This window comes from Oryzias latipes, chromosome 5 (genome assembly GCF_053564925.1).
Source record: "Oryzias latipes strain Hd-rR chromosome 5, Olatipes_Hd-rR_3.1".
Classification (NCBI taxonomy): Eukaryota; Metazoa; Chordata; class Actinopteri; order Beloniformes; family Adrianichthyidae; genus Oryzias; species Oryzias latipes.
Genome location: NC_136241.1, coordinates 2,682,149 through 2,698,114, shown reverse-complemented (window position 1 = coordinate 2,698,114; position 15,966 = coordinate 2,682,149). Strand labels below are relative to the sequence as shown.

The window sequence follows — 15,966 nt, the reverse complement described above, 5'->3', positions numbered from 1 at the left end:
TTTGCTTTCAAATTTTGTTAGGTGTGGCAGCTATACCTACAAAACCCTACAAATCTACAGTGATGGATTAGGATAATCTTAGATCTGGATAATGTTGGATCATAATTCACAGTACACGCTGTATAGAATGACACTTTTCAAACTGTTTCTTTGATTTTTTCTTTAAAAAGTTGATTTGATGGGTAAATACCATTTAGTACTTAGACTGGATGTTTTAAACATGCATTTGTGAAAAAAGTTCATGTTAAGTGATAGAGGAGGCTCTTTAAAAATGTGCGGTCTTCGCTGGAACCGGGCCCCGCAGAGAGCGCTACGACTCCCGCCCAGCAGGGGGCGCTGTCGCTTTCCCCCGAAGTTCTGACAGACCAGCAGCGCTTCCGTATTACAGTGGATCGAGCCAACGGCCGGTGACTTCTGCGGGTGTTCATCCGGCTCCGTGGACTTTGGTCCCGGTGACAAGCGGACACTTTTGTCGGGCTTTTAGTGGCCATCATCTGGGATGTCATTCTCTGAGAAGCCGCCTCCCGGTAGGCTGCTGCTGGACGATACGGTGCCGCTGACGGCGGTGATCGAAGCCAGCCAGAACCTACAGTCCCACACGGTGAGTTGTAACCTGGAATAAAAATACAGTCGAACACCAGTTTTATAAACCGTCATGTTTGGTGTGGGTCGGCCTCTCGCTCCGAAACCTTAAACGAGTAGAGTGTTTTGAAAAATAGAGCCGTTCGTCTGGTCTGTCGGCCGTACATTTATTGTACTGAACGGATTTTCACGTCAAAGTCTGCCGGAGCTGAATCACGGAAACACCTTCACTTCCGGGCACGTGACAGTCCAGAGAACCTAATGCAGCTTTTTTTTTTTAATGTCCAAAATACAACGAATAGACAGAACAGGTTGAACAATATAACAGTGGTAGTGCCAGGGGATGGCATATGCATTACAAAACATACATGACACAATATTTGAACTACAGGTGCAAAAGTCTAGCGATACGATACATATAATCCCGATGTACCGGAACACTTTTTTGAAGCATGATTTAGAAAAAACTCTATCTGAATATCAATACGTTTTTCAGTACAATAAAATTGTAAAATTCAGTTTATTTATATGTTAAGCACTGCAGCTGTATCCCATAAATTAATTGTTTTTACCCAAGCAAATTCACAGTTATTTTATTTTGGTAACTTAAAATATATAAAGAGAAAGGTCAACATTGTCTAATCTTTACAACAAAATATTTTTCTGTATTAAAAAATAAATAAATAAACAAGTGAATTTGTCTCAACCAATAAGCTTCTAAAAGTATGATTGAGGAAATAAAGTGCTGTTTACATTACTTAATATACCTTCTCTAGTATTTTTAAAGGGTTCAGGAACAAGTCGGTGCTTCAAAAATAAATAGAAAAAAAAACAAAACATAAATTATTTCCAGAAACAACAGAGTGTGATGATGCAACATGACAGGGCGCTTTTTAAAGATGCTTTATTTACGTGACAAACTGCACTGCAGCGCTGCCGCCACGCTTTCTCACACACGGAAGTAAACAGCCTCATCGCCACGACCTTGGCCATCGCTCTGACCCATCAGGTCACCAAACTAGAATCCATTGCTTGGAGGTTCTGCTGAACTTTGGCCCGCTTTGCCGACAGCATTTTGCTTGATGTTGCGTGCAGTAGCTGCTGTGCCGCTGCATTGCTTCACTCGTTCTTATCTGAGCCGCTACAAAGCACCGCAGTCCGCTTTTCTATGATTCTTGCAGCAACATGGCATAGAGTTTCGGTTCGGTGCTCATACCAAGTAAAAACTAAGTGGTGCATGTGTCATATCAACAAAACAAGCTGCTTGTCGCTGAGATCTTGTTTTGTGTGTGTAGAGCTGCTCAAAGAGGCTCCGTGTTCTCTGCTGCCAACCCGGTCGGGGCTTTAAGTGGAAAACGAGAGTCAGACGCTGAAAGACGCTCATAAATAAATAAATATCGTCCGGACAGCATTTTGAATCGATACAAGTATCGCCAAATGAAAGATCGCGATCTATCGCCGAAACAATTTTTTTTCCCAACACCCCTAATTAAAACTGTTTTTATAGTTTTCTTGTTTACTCTTTTTGAAATGATAAAGAAGTAAGATTCAATTTTTAAATTTTACAGGGAAAACATTTTTGATGAAGAAAATTTAGATTTCCTAATATAAAACATAAAAAACATAATTAGTAGATTAAATGCCTTTTTTGTGATCACGTCCCATGTTCTCCACACATAAGCCAAATATGATGTGCTGAAATTTCATCTGAAATTTGGAGTCAGCATGTAAGAGTTAATGGCCAAAAAAAGTGTGCATTATCCAAAATTAACGCACGCCAAGTAAGAACCGTCTGACAGAAGCGGAGGACGGTTGCTTCCGCGAAGTGCGTTAAAAAGTGATAATGCATACTTCAAAGACCATCAACCCGCTTTATACCATGGTCACTTACAAAAGAAATAAATATTCAACCAGTTTTTAGTATCTTGTTCTTGTTATATTTTTTTAGTTTGGATCGCTTTTTTCACAAAAAGCAGACTATTTGCACGGACCTCGAGTGCAGGCGACAAAGGAAAGCGATATAAATGTTGATGATCACGACAGGTTAAATAAAGCATCAGTTGAGAGAGAAAGTTCTCCTCTTACCGCTTGTTTTTTTCCAGATGATGAAGCAAAAGGTTGCTTTAAAGAAGATAACGCAGTGATACAAAACATTTATGCGATGTGAGCGGATTTTCTTTTGTAGGTGTGGTATATCACTGTGCATTATCACTTTTTAATGCACAACCAGCAGCCAATCAGAATCGAGAATTCACCCGGACCGTTGTATAATGACATTTATGAAACATGTACATTCTTTTCAAAATGTTCTAGTGTTTTCACATTTTAAAAACAGATGACTAATTGTTTCTGTATGTTCTTTACAGAGTGTACAGTTGGAATCAATTGTTTTATCATATCTTAACATGTATTGATTAGCATGTAGAAGTTTGTACAAGACATCTCTCATCTTATTAATCAATCATTTCTGATGCAGTATTTTTCTGGCATGTCAGGGACCAGTAAAAAATTGGGCAGCCATGGTACAGAGGCAGGGCGGTCGACCCCGATCAGAAGATCACAGGTTCAGTTCCCGCCCTGCTCGTCTCCACAATGATTGCTCCATGTGGTCATCACATTTGCTCATGGGAATGGCACCTTGAAAAACTGTGTGAATCTCAGCTAAGTGCTGGCATGTGACGGTTAAATATTTTTAACCCATTGAGATTTCTAGAAGTTTGTATTATTGCATGTAGAATGTGATTCTTATAAGAACTGTTTAAAATCTAGAAACAGAGTTTTACTTTTGTGCTTTAACCTGGCATTCAAAGAACTTAAAGATAAATACTTCTTATCTTTATCTTAAAGATAAAAATTGATTTTTTTTAAAGAAGAGAAAACAAAAATCTGAGTAAATAAGAGTGTCTTGTGTTACTTCCAAACTATGTGCCAATGTTCACACAGAGTGAAAACAATATTTTAATAACCTTGAAGAATTTAAGTAACTGCATTTAAACATCACTATCAGAACTCAGCAGCCAAACTGCTTAAAACATGAACATAAACATACTCATAGCATTTCAGTATAATTAATGGTAAATGTGGGCTTAAGAATTTGGACGGCAGAACAGCTGAGATCAGAACAAGAGTCATGTTTGATGTAGAAAACACAAAGCTGCTTGGGATGCAGTTAGTTCTGTTAGTCTGAGCCCTCAGGAAGACCCACCTCTTTACAGTTGATGTAGGCAGGGACCCCGGGTGGTGGACTGTTTTACCTTCTCTCCTCTCTGCTCAAATCAAAGCCCACTGCTCTGGTTTCCCACTCAGCTGTGATCAGGTCCTCAGTGAAGCACAGATGGCGTTCCTTCAAGATGGAATTATTTTTCGCTGCTTTGCACACGGAGAAACTGGAGAATGATCCCTCCCTGTTTGTTCTCGTTTTTCCTCAACTTTCCTCAACGGCGTCCAGTTTCATTCACATAAAACAGCTTTTGTTTTTCAACCAGGAAAGTAGTTTGACAAATATTGGCAGTTTCACATCTTCCCTGGACACTGTTTCTGGCACCCCATAGAGTTTTAAATTCCAGTAGCTTCTTCTTTCTTTGCTTTTTTTTACAATCACATTGATCCTTTTCTTTGCTGATTTTAAGTCTTTAAAGGTAGGGCTGTACGAAATGAGGAAAACTTGCAATGTGCCATATTAGTGATCAAAATTACAATGATGATATAGATGGCGATTCATGACCAAATAGCAAAACAACCAAAAAGATCATTTCCATTTCACTGCAATAGTTTAATTTAAATAGGAGTCAACATAACTTGAATTATACTTCAAATGACCCTCGTCTACATAGGAGGTGAGCATCTAACATAAAAGGCGTCAAATGCATAAATGGATTTATTTGATTTGTTAAATACTTCAAGCTGCCATAAGATTGTTTAGCACATTTCAGATTGCCATTTATTGCAATTTCCACCGTCTTTTGCGATATGCGTATTGCACAGCTTGATATCACGATAACGATAAATTTGCAATTTATTGTGTCAGCCTATTTAAAAGCGAAGCCGACCAATATGGAATGATTATGTATTTTATTATACCTTTTTAATTATGCATTTACTTGGTTCTTTATAATCAGGAACAATGTGTGTGTGTGTGTGTGTGTGTGTGTGTGTGTTGTAATAACGACTGTGCTCGCTTGCTGGAAACTGAACTAGTGGAACTGGCTTGACTGCCATATAAGGGCATGGAAGTGCTGAACGCTGAAGCTGTTTTGTGTCTGTGCTGAATGGCTTATTGAACAGAGAGGAAACATGTGAAGGGATGCCAACCCAACTGTCCTTCACACAGGAACTGCTGGTCTCTTCATCTCATGCCTGTACGGACAGACAGAGCAGTTGTATGCCATGATTTGATTTACATGTTATTCTCTTGGATAATAAAAACTGCTTGCTAGAGGAGCAGATCAGAAGCAGAGCACTTCTTTTCTGCAGATCCACCTGGCTTTCCCTTTGCAAAGGTTTGAAACTTCAATGCAGAGATTTTCATGGGATTTTTTTTTTCTCGAGGAGGTTTTTGTGTCTTTACCATCCAAACCTGGGAAGACCTTAGGCCATCGTCTTCATCTGGGATGATCATCCGCCCTCTGTGGGTAGTGGTGTCCCGCAGCACTAACGGCTGTTGCTGTTAGCCATGACTTTGCTCTCTTGAGAGGCTCTTTCTTTTCTTGAGACTAAGTTGAATCGATTAAAATATTTCAGCTTTTATTTATAACCAGAAGAAATTTCAAAGTAATGTATAACTAAGCTGTTTCCATAATATTTAAAAAGTTTGGCGCGGCACATGGAAAAAGAGCATCTGCTCCAGCTGCCATCTTTGTTCGCCCCCTGCCACCGGTCATGCTGACTTGGTGCAATTATCAGACTATGAGCCTGATTGCGAGTTTCTGGCAGTTGCTACCCTTTCCGTGAGGGCAACTTGATCAGTCTCTGTTGATGTTGCAATCTTCCGGAAGCTTCTGTGGTGTCACAGCAGCCATGAAGAACTGTTGCAGGACTGTTTACTGGGACCAGTTTTCATCACACACCCCGTAATGTAGTGCTTCTCAAATATGTGATGCCGGGGGGGGGGGGGGGCAGTAGTAGCGGCCTCAGTCACTGGCAATACGGCAATTGCCCGGGGCGCAAATTTAATGGGGGGCGGTGGCAGCAGCAGCTCAGTGCTTGGAATGAAACATCTGCTCCACTATTGGTTTCCTATGATGTTATATGACAGTTTGTAACAGCCTGAAACTGTGAACTGCCGTCCTGCAGCTGTCGTCTGTGAGAAGGAAAGGGGAGGGGGAGGGGGCTCAGGCTGTGACGTTGAACGGCGTATGGAGTACAGCCTCGATTGTGCAACACCAGGATCATTGTTTGCTTTTTGTATCCTCAGCTCATTCATTAACTATTGTAGACATTTTTATGATGTGTCTTTATTTTCCATATAGCGTAATTTCCGGATTACAAACTGCTACTTTTGTCACGCTTTTAACTCTGTGGCTTATTCGATGATGCAGCTAATTTATGCATTTTTTCTAACAGCCGCTAGGGGCGCTCGAGCAGAAAGGGTAAAAGCGAGACAGTGGGAAAACAGTATATGTGTCGAGGAAGACACAAGTTTAATGTAAATTCCCGCTTTGTGAATGAATAGCACTAAGAGACTCTCATCATGGAAATGAAAGAAGAAATGCATATGAGCAGCTTTCAAGTTCAAAGCAATCGGTAAAAGCAGTGTGAAAAAATCCACCATCATCAACGGGCTTGGAAAAGCCGTTCTGCTGCGTGACGGAAAGGACAGGCAAGCTCCGGAGAGAATTTGCCTCAGAGTGACACTGACCGCTACAACGAAGGAGAGACTGAGAGAGTGTGTGGCGGAAACTATCTGATGCTGTTCCAATCCAACACTGAGGAGGAAGACTTCCATGGTTTCAGTGCACAGGAGGAAGATGAAGAAAGCTCTCAGTGAGTTTTACGTTTATGTCTTTTTACCATGTTAGTGCTGTTACCACCGTACTGCTGCCGTGTTACTGTCACAGGCACTTTTTGGAAAGAAAAGCTCAGGTATATCATTAAAACGTTGAAAACTCTTTCTGTGTACGGTCTTTCTTTGTAAATATATCATGTGTTGAACCTTCTCTGCGATTACTTTTTTCTTTCTGACCGTGAAAATGCAGGGGAGATGCTCTCTGCTGAAGGCGGATCTTCCTTCAGTTCTTCACTTCCCCGTTCGGACCCTCAAAGTGGGTCAATAAAGAATCATTCATCTTCTTCTGGGTGGAACCTTCTTTAATTACAGTTCCCCTTCACTCTGTATAATAAACATAAACACACACCCCCAACACACTTCTGCTGCACACTCTCCCTCCTCTTTCTTACACACACGCGTGGTTTCAGCACATACACATCCTCATTCTACAACACATTTCAATGTGGGCCCATGCGGCTTATAGACAGGTGCAGCTTATGTTTGTACAAAATGGTTTATCCTTAAAAAATGAAATGGCTTATAATCAGGTGTGCTCTATCTCCGGAAATGATGGTAGATGTTTTCTTTGTCTGCCTGTGGTTTAGTTGGTGTCAGTATTTGACATACAGACAGCAGGTAATGCAGGAAAACAGCTGCACTTTTTTGAGATCATAAATAAATAATCCATCATTGAGAAAAAAAATTAGAGCAATGTTTTAATCTATTTCTTCAGACTAAAAACGTTAAATATATTGGTGCTGTTAATGTTTCCGATCAATTTACATTTAATATTATTTATTGAATTAATTTTCTCAGCATCAAATGGTTCAGTTGGTCAAAATGTTTCTAGTTTAAATAAGGACTGCCAGATTTTTTATTTCAGGCACTTTAAGCTTCTTTTCTGTTTTAGACTAGAACAGAGTTTCTGTGGTAAAATAAAGTTAATATTTGTTGAAAGTGGATTTATATTGCTGTTTTGTTTTGTTAAAGTTAGAAGATACAACTTTAGGTTTACTTGCACAATTTTTATAGATACTGATCTTATTTAGAGTCACTGTGGCGAGTGTGTGTTTGTGTGTGTGGGCAGGCGGGGGGACTTTTTCTTTTACCTAGTGGGGCCTTGGAAAAAATAATTGAGAAGCATTGGCTTAATGAAACACAATCCTGCTTCTCCACCTTAACCAAAAATGACTAGCCTGAATTGAACAGACTAGAATTGGAGGTTTTTTCTTCAAGCCATGTTTTGTTATGGATTTCTACAGGCTGTTTTTATGTTGATGTCATGGTGAACACGGCTCAACTGTCAGTCATCATTTCTGACACCCTGCCCACATCTGGCTGCTGCTCTTCTACCGGCATCGGTTCCTCTGCGGCTCATTCAAGTTATTCTCTTCCAGAAGAAATGTCTTTACAGGCAAACTTTTGTCCGAAACTTTTATGGAAGATTTTGCTGCAGTCTTTGCTGGATCAGCAGTTTTCCTGAGGAGATGCCTGTCACCTTCACTCTGTCCAGCAGCTGCCATGTTTTGTGCCCTGATCTAAAACCAAAGGCCAAAATGTCATCTTTCCTCTTCTTCTGCTGTCTGACCCTCAGAACATTCTTTTATAGATGTTTGCAGTTTTTCCTGGATTTTGTCACTAGAGCTGATCTCAGAGGCACCTTTACCTAAAGAGTTTGGAGTTTTTGCACCTAAAGCGATTTTCTCTCTGAGGATGTGCATTGATGTGTATTTTCATTTTAATGCATCCAAACATTGGCAACTATAGACATAGCTCCACCGAATTCAGTGGTTTGCAGTTACACTGTTCTTTCTGCGAGTGGATCTATCGGAGTCTCTCTGAAGATCCAGTTGGTTCTGTCAGAACCAACATCAGAGACAATGTGGCTGCAGCTGTGGACGGCTGAGCGTTGTGGCCGCTCGCTCTTCTGGAGGGTTGGATACAAAGCAATCTGAGCTGATCTTCCTCAAACAATCGTTGCTTCAAATTCATCAAAGTCTTTTTAGTTAAATTCTTGTTGGCTGTTCACACCAATGAAAGCTCCACCTCTGTTTGAGCCGTAAGACTGAACCATTAACTTCTCAGTCTGACGGCAGGATTCTGTTCTTTGGCTAAAGTTAGCCGAGACATTTTTTCTTAATAATGGATACAAGGTGAAACATCTTCAGCCTAAAAAAGCGAGGCCCAGGCGACTGCTGTGGAACCGGCCTGCATGAATAAGATACTGACTGGGGGATATTCAGAGGAATGGCGTTAAACCAGAATTTTAAACTCCTGAAGGAGATTGGACTGGGCTCTGGACAGCAGTGCAGGACTCTGAAATCCACTGAAAACTGAAAGTGAAGGAAGCGTCAGACTGTGTGCTTCCTGTCAGCCTTTCAGAGGATGACTCAGCAGCTTTAGGACACTTTCTGCTGTGTCAGCTGACCTTTTGGTGTGTGGAACAGTTTGAGTTCCCTCTGTTTTGTGAGGAAACTCTGGCTTCCCGACCAAAGTTTGATGACATTTGACTCTAAAGCATCAGGCAAAACTGTAGAACAATCAGGCTGCTATTGTAAAAGGATAAACATGTGAAATTCAAACTGTTTTACATTTTGATGAGCTTTGTCTCTGTCTGTCAGGAGTACATCATCCGAGTCCAGAGGGGCGTGTCTTCAGACAACAGCTGGCAGGTAAACCCACCAATCACAACCTGAACAAGCAAATACAAGTATTGTACTGTCATTTAAGGCCTGCTGATGAGGGGCAGCAGCTTCCTGGATGTTAACCCTCCAGCTTGTGCAGGTTATGCCCCCCCCCCCCCCCCCCCACACACACACACACATGTGACTACATTTGCTCAGACCTTCGCTGTGTTTACATGGACAAAAGTAATCGGAAAGAACGCCTGATCAAACAAAAAATGTGTCATGTAAACACGCCGTTCTGAATAGTCTGTCCCGATCAGACTCGTTTGGATCAAAATTTCTTTCTGATTGAGATAGGTGGGTTATGCTGATTGTAGATCCGATTGTTGTTCATGTAAACGGTTCATTCCGATCGTGTCACTACTGCCTATAGTTTACGTCATGCATAGACGGTGTGGCGCTCCAGAGAAAGCTTTAGAGCTCTAACAGGACCGACCGGCTGCCGGACTCAGGAGAACCGTGTGTCCAATCAGAGCTCGGACCGTCCGCTCACACAGCGGCTTTGTTTGGGACGGTGTGTGAGCTTTTCAAAGCAGAAATGTGGCTCAGTCCTTAGAAACCGTTCATACAATCACGTGGATTTGTGTTTCCAGTAGTGTCCCGACAAAATAAAGGCTGATGTTTTTCCCACATATTTACATGCAGCCAGGATGCAGATTGCAGAATCAAAGGCTAAATGTCATCACGTGTTAGCCTTCTCCTGACCCTGGCTTCTTCCAGCGCCGTTCTTCTTCCACAAAAAAGCACTGATGACACGGATTAAAAATAAAATGATGAGCGAACAGGCCGAAAAGTGTGACCTGAAAAGTGGTCCTGATTTTAATCAGACCATTGATCCCATCAAGATATTTTGCGGATGTAACTAGTGGCAGTGTCTGATGCAGGTGTGTTGGTTGCAGGTGATTCGCCGTTACAGTGACTTCGACATCCTCCACAGCAGCTTGATGGTGAGAATCTTAAACTTTCCTTCATAACCTGCAAAGTTTTGTTGAAAGTCCTGCCAAGACTCAGATCAGACCCACAAGTGTGGACCAAAATGCAAGGGTGGGACTGTCCTCCCCCAGAGGTGGCCGGGGCGAGGGAAGTCTGGGCATCTTTGCTAAGACTGCTGCTCCCGCGACACGGTCCCGGATAAACGGAAGAGGATGGATGGATGGATGGATGGATGGATGGATGGGAATGTCCAAACCAGGAAGTCTGCACTGAGATTCACTTGTTCAGTGTTGGGGAAATCTGAAAGGCAGAAGAACACCTTGACTGAGACGCTTTTGTGTGGAGTTGGTGGAGAAGGAGAAGTCAGGAGTGAGATGCACCCCCAGGAACTTGACACTGTTGACCTTCCCCACAGTAGCACCATTTATGGTCAGATGTGTGTTGTGGTGATTGCCAGATGCCCTGAAGTCGACCACCATTTCTTTTGCTTTGTCCACGTTGAACTGGAGGTTATGGGGCTCAGGACGCACCCCTGTGGTGTCCCTGTGCTCACTGAGATGGGCCTGGATGTGTGTCTGCTGATCTTGACTGTCTGCAGCCGGTCTGTCAGGAAGCCGACTGTCTAGTTGCGGGTTGCCGTGTCCACGCCTAGTAGCCTCAGCTTCTCCACCAACTGTTGTGGGATGATGGTGTTCAAAGCCGAGCTGAAGTCGATGAAGAGGACTCTGGCGTAGGTGTTCTTCCTCTCCAGACGCGACGGTGTGATGTGGAGAGTGGTGGAGATGGCATCTTCCGTGGTTCTATTTGCTTTGTATGCAAATTGTAAAGGGTCCATAGTTATTGGAAGACTGTTGTTGATGTGCTTTAGGACTAGGTGCTCCATATATTTGGTCACAAATGGAAGAAAGTCGTTTGGGCAGGCTGGATTTGAGTTTTTTGGGACCGTTGTTGTCCGGGCCGGCCGCTTTGCATGGATTGATGGTGGAGAAGGCCTTCCTCACCTCAGCGGTTGACAGCTGCAATGCTGTGTCGCTAGAAGACAGCGGGAGCATCTGTGCCTGGGTGGAGTTGTTAACTTCAAACCGGGCGTAGAAGTTGTTCAGTTCCTCTGGTAGAGAGCGGTTGTTCTGGCATATTGTCGAGGAGGGGGGGCTTATGGTCCGTGATGTACTGAAACCCCTGCCACAGTTGACATGAATCTTTCTCGCACACGAAGTGACTGTTCAGTTTTTGTGCGTACAGCTTCTTCGCCTCTCCGATCAGGTTTTTCCTTGCCAGACTATATGCTGCTGCACCTCTGGATTTAAATGCCTTGTCCGGGCTCTCAGGGAGCGCACGTCTCCTGTTAGCCAAAGTTAATACAGTAGTCAGATTGTAATTGTCCTTTTCCTCTTTACCTGTCCCCAGGTGTGTGGCATCAGCCTCCCTCTCCCTCCAAAGAAGCTGATTGGAAATATGGACAGAGAGTTCATTGCTGAGAGGCAGAGAGGGCTGCAAACATATTTGGACTCCATTACCCAGCATCCCCTGCTCTCAAATTCTCTGACAGTCAAAAAGTTTTTAGACCCCAGCAACTACTCTGCTAACTACACAGGTTTGTTCTCCGTGCATTCCAAAGACATTTAGTCCCTTCCTTAAACCAAACCTTTTACACCAGCACCCAGCATCCTGATTGGTTCACTGACGGCCTTTCATGGTGATGCCTCTTGGCTTTAACTGTGTTTCTAATTACCCACCCTCCTGCCTGTTAGGGCCCCCCCCCCCCCCCCCCATTGCCCCTCCCGTAGTTCTGGTCCCCAGATGTTGTTATTATTTTCAGACGTTTTTTAGGGGAAACTGCTGATAAGTTTTCTTTAAGTAGACAGAGGGGCAGACGTGCACATGGGGGGTGCCACAGTTTTCCGTTTAAAACCACTGTTGAAGTGAATCCTGTGGCACATGGGGGGTGCCACAGTTTTCCGTTTAAAACCACTGTTGAAGTGAATCCTGGTTCAGTGTGCATCGCTAGTCTGTATCATGGAGTGAAAAACAGAGGCCCCACCCCTCTAATTAAAGTTTATGATGATACTGAGGATCCAAAATGGTGCTTTTGTTTTTACATTTTACTTCAACCCTAACTTTAATATTTTCTGTGAACTGCTGGAGAGCATCACACTTTTCCTGTTTGTAGTAATGACACTAGACGGATGTCTAATTGTGGTTTCCATTGATCATTGGATTGGGACTTTAAATGTTCTGCCATAGAGAAGCAGCCATTAACTCTCTTCAAGGTTACATTATTTACCTCAACTGTGTTTTCTTTGTCAGAAATCGCACTTCAACAGGTCTCCATGTTCTTCAGGTCGGACCCAAAGTGGGAGATTCTGGAGCCCCTCAGGGACATGGGTGAGACTAACTGACTGCTTCTGTCTTTTTTGGTTGATGTTCATCATCATCTTTTCCATTAATTATGCCCCCCCCCCCCCCCCCCCCAACACACACACATAAATATTTAATCTGCAGGTTGTAATGCTATCATCAGATTGATAAAAGCAGCAAAGAAACGCAAAAGGAAAATTAGAATTATAGCCTTTTAGTTTAAACAATCAAAGCCTTCATTTGCATTTTTAGACTAATGATTCAGATGGGGGCTGCACGGTTGAGTAGTGGTTAGCACTCTCACCCCCCAGTGAGAAGGTCCTGGTTGGAATCCTTTGTGTTTGCATGTTCTCCTCATGGGGGTGTCGGTTTTTCCAGGAACTCTGGCTTTTTCCACAGTCCAAAACAGGATTCAAAGGGTACCGGATGATTCTGAATTGCCCTGAGGTGTGAATGTGAGTGAGTGATGCTTTCCACAAAGTGTAGAGCTGGTCCACTGTTCCACAACAGGACACCAGATTTCCACCACTGCAGGTGCTGAGACCCTACTTCACATCACTAGTGTCTTCTGCTGGTCCCCTAACAGATATAAAGGCTGACACCTTAGCAGCCCATGTTACATGTGGTGATGAACACGCATCAGCTGTTCTGTGTTTTCCAGGCTGGAGGATCAAGAAGAAGTACTTCCTGGTTAAAAACAAAGAGCTGCCCAAAGAGAAGTACCTTCTGAGCTGGGTGAGTGGAACTGCTGCTGCTCCTATAGGTCCACCTATGTTTGGACAGGTCTTCAGAAAAGCGTGGCTCTGCTTCATGTCATCTCTTCTCTCTGTTGTGCTTGGATCAGTCAGTCAGTCAGTCAGTCAGTCAACCTTCTTATTCGCAGATGGAGAAACAGAGAAACAACAGTTCTGGGGTTTACCGTCATTTCTGTTGTGTTAAAAACCTGCAGCTAAGCTGTGTTTGTCCAACGTCCTCTTCTGTCTGACGACACAATGTTGTTAGTAATCAGTTGAAGGTCTTTAGGCTCCTACTCATTTACTTTAAACTAGTTATTTGAGTTTTCGACTTGATTTGTTGCATTGCTTAAATGTAAAAATTAGTTTGTTTGAAAGAAATAGAGTATAATATTGTTGTTGTCTCTTGTTTGTACAAGAGACGTGATATATGGAGAGGAACAACATTTAATAGACTTATAGTGTATAATGTTCATTAAAATGGTAACAAATCAAATTCTCCATCGTGGAGCAATTAGTTTTTTTTCCATTCATTCCAAATCCAAAAAGTACATCCAAATCGCTTGTAGTAATTATGAATCTGTTCCACTGTTTAGGAGTAGACAAAGTGTCAGTGTGGCTCCAGTTTACCTGAGGCAGAAACAGTCTGTGGTGGTCAGTCATCAGGTTTTAGAGAAAAACAGTTTGAACAGAAATTCATCCAATCACAGCTCAGACTTTCTTCACATGGAACGTTTTGTTCCGTCTACATTTTACTAAACTCATGTTTTAACCCTAACCTTCTCTAAACAAGCCTAACCTGAGGAAGAGTCACTTCCTTTACTGCAGCCAAACATTTAAAGGATAAAGTACATGTTTGATGCTTTTATGAATACCAGTCTTCTTTTATGTTATAATAGTGGAAATAAAAGTGAAGGATTTTCTACCAGACTGGAATCTCCATGTTTGATTCTTAATCATCTTAAAAAACTTCTGTCAATCAGTCCTGTTAACCATGAATGCTAAAGCCGCCGCTGCCACAGAATAAAGAACTGGTCCAGAGTTCTGCCTCAGTGTTCAGCTCTAAAATACTTTTACATGATTTAGATTAACACAAAAAGACCCTAAAGTGCGTTAAAATGATTGTCCATGTTAATTCAGTAACACCTTACTTACCACGCCGACCCCGTCTTCAAACGTTGGAATCCTCGCCGGCCTTCAGGTCAGAGTCTTCTCTGATGCTGGAGTTGAACCCACAGCTCCTGGTGTGCTTGGATGGCACACCAGGAGCTGTGATGCATGTTGTAGGTTGTTGTTTTAAAAGCTTTATTGTCCGTTTTGCACTGTTGTGTATGAGCCACAGACCTAAAGTTAGATTGGGTACCCTGCTCAGTCTGATGTCAGGTCTTCTGCTCCACACAAGCCAGACTTCTGTACCGTAATCAAGGGGGATTACTGTTTGAGGGGGATTACTTTTTGATGCTAGTAGCTTGGCATCTTTCTATTGTTTATTTTTTTTCTGAAAGAGGAAACCTGTTGAATTGGTACTGAAATCCCATTCAGCTTCTCTTGAACTTACTCTGCTTCTCCTTGTGTACAGGTGGATCTGGGTCCTGATAAGGTCTTGTCGGACAAGGACCTGCAGTCGGCCATGAAGCTGCTGACCAGCTTTTCTGTAGGTGCCACAGATGCAGAAGTAACATTTTGTGCTGTTGGAGCTGAGAGCCACCATCACAAACCATCACAAACTCAGACCGTAGTCGGAAACCGCTGTTATTTCCGGTCAGGACGCAAACAGTAACCAATGAAGCGGGATACCGTTGCTCTGGAACAGGCTAGAAATCGTTTATTTCTTTGCTCGGATCAAACTGTTAGTACAGCACAACGTCTGCAAACACTTCCTCATTCAAAACTCAGAGAGAGCACATAAGCCGGCCGAGCAGCCCTCCTTTTTCCTCTCATCCCCTCTCCTGCCTCATCCAGGAGCGCCCATGGCAACGCCTCCTTCCGTCGCTGCATTGTCTCCATGACAACCGCAGTCACACAAAAAAAGGGGGAGGGTCTCACCATGCTAAACATTTGTCGTTTGGACTGTTATGATAATTATTAAGGGCCTGCTCGCTCATAATTTTTTAAATCCGTGCGGTCAGTGCTCAGGTCTGTGGAAGGCAGAAATGCTGCTACGTTACATAGTCCTCAGAACTTCTACGTTTGATAGTTTCAGCATTGTATAGTGTAAATGCAAAAATCGGATACGGGTCACTTTTAAAAGATGACGTAAGCGGGTCATCAGAAAAATCTGATATAGTCAGAAAATCGTATTTGGGCATCAAGACCTGCAGTGGAAATGCAGCCTTCAAGTATTCAACCTGTTGTCTTCCACAGACGCCGTACCTCTGTCCGCTGTTGTTCTCCAATGTGAGTGAGTCCTCTGCTCTGCTCATCCGGCCCTTCAACGAGAGCGGCTGCCTGAGAGATCACATCTGTAAGGTGAGTCCCGGGGTCAGCTTGGAGCTCCGCCCCCACGCTCAAGCCAGCGGCTGGAAGGTCTTTGTCATTTCTTTGGGATTTTCAAGTCTCTTCTCTGCAGGTGAAGCCCAGAGACAGTTACCTGAAGAAGTACTGTAATCCCAAAAGGAGTCAGGGCCTGGAGCTGGAGCAGATCAAACTGTACGGCCGTCAGATTCTGGAGGTATGCACGCACGCA

The 15,966-nt window shown here is 43.0% G+C and overlaps 1 protein-coding gene across 3 annotated transcripts in view; it reads left to right on the top strand.

The window, feature by feature from the left end:
• The first annotated feature begins 293 nt into the window (after positions 1–293).
• The window catches only part of pxk (PX domain containing serine/threonine kinase), a 29,982-nt gene continuing 14,309 nt past the window's right edge, over positions 294–15,966 (top strand). For 2 of the 3 annotated variants that reach the window (XM_023954698.2, XM_023954699.2), the window contains exons 1-9: positions 294–601; positions 9,190–9,240; positions 10,155–10,202; positions 11,596–11,782; positions 12,496–12,573; positions 13,208–13,281; positions 14,860–14,934; positions 15,645–15,749; positions 15,850–15,951. In XM_023954698.2, the coding sequence (XP_023810466.1) occupies positions 500–601; positions 9,190–9,240; positions 10,155–10,202; positions 11,596–11,782; positions 12,496–12,573; positions 13,208–13,281; positions 14,860–14,934; positions 15,645–15,749; positions 15,850–15,951 (822 nt within the window). In that variant the 5' untranslated portion in view covers positions 294–499. The remainder of the gene's footprint in view (positions 602–9,189; positions 9,241–10,154; positions 10,203–11,595; positions 11,783–12,495; positions 12,574–13,207; positions 13,282–14,859; positions 14,935–15,644; positions 15,750–15,849; positions 15,952–15,966) is intronic. The other variant, XM_078946802.1, reaches the window with a different exon arrangement.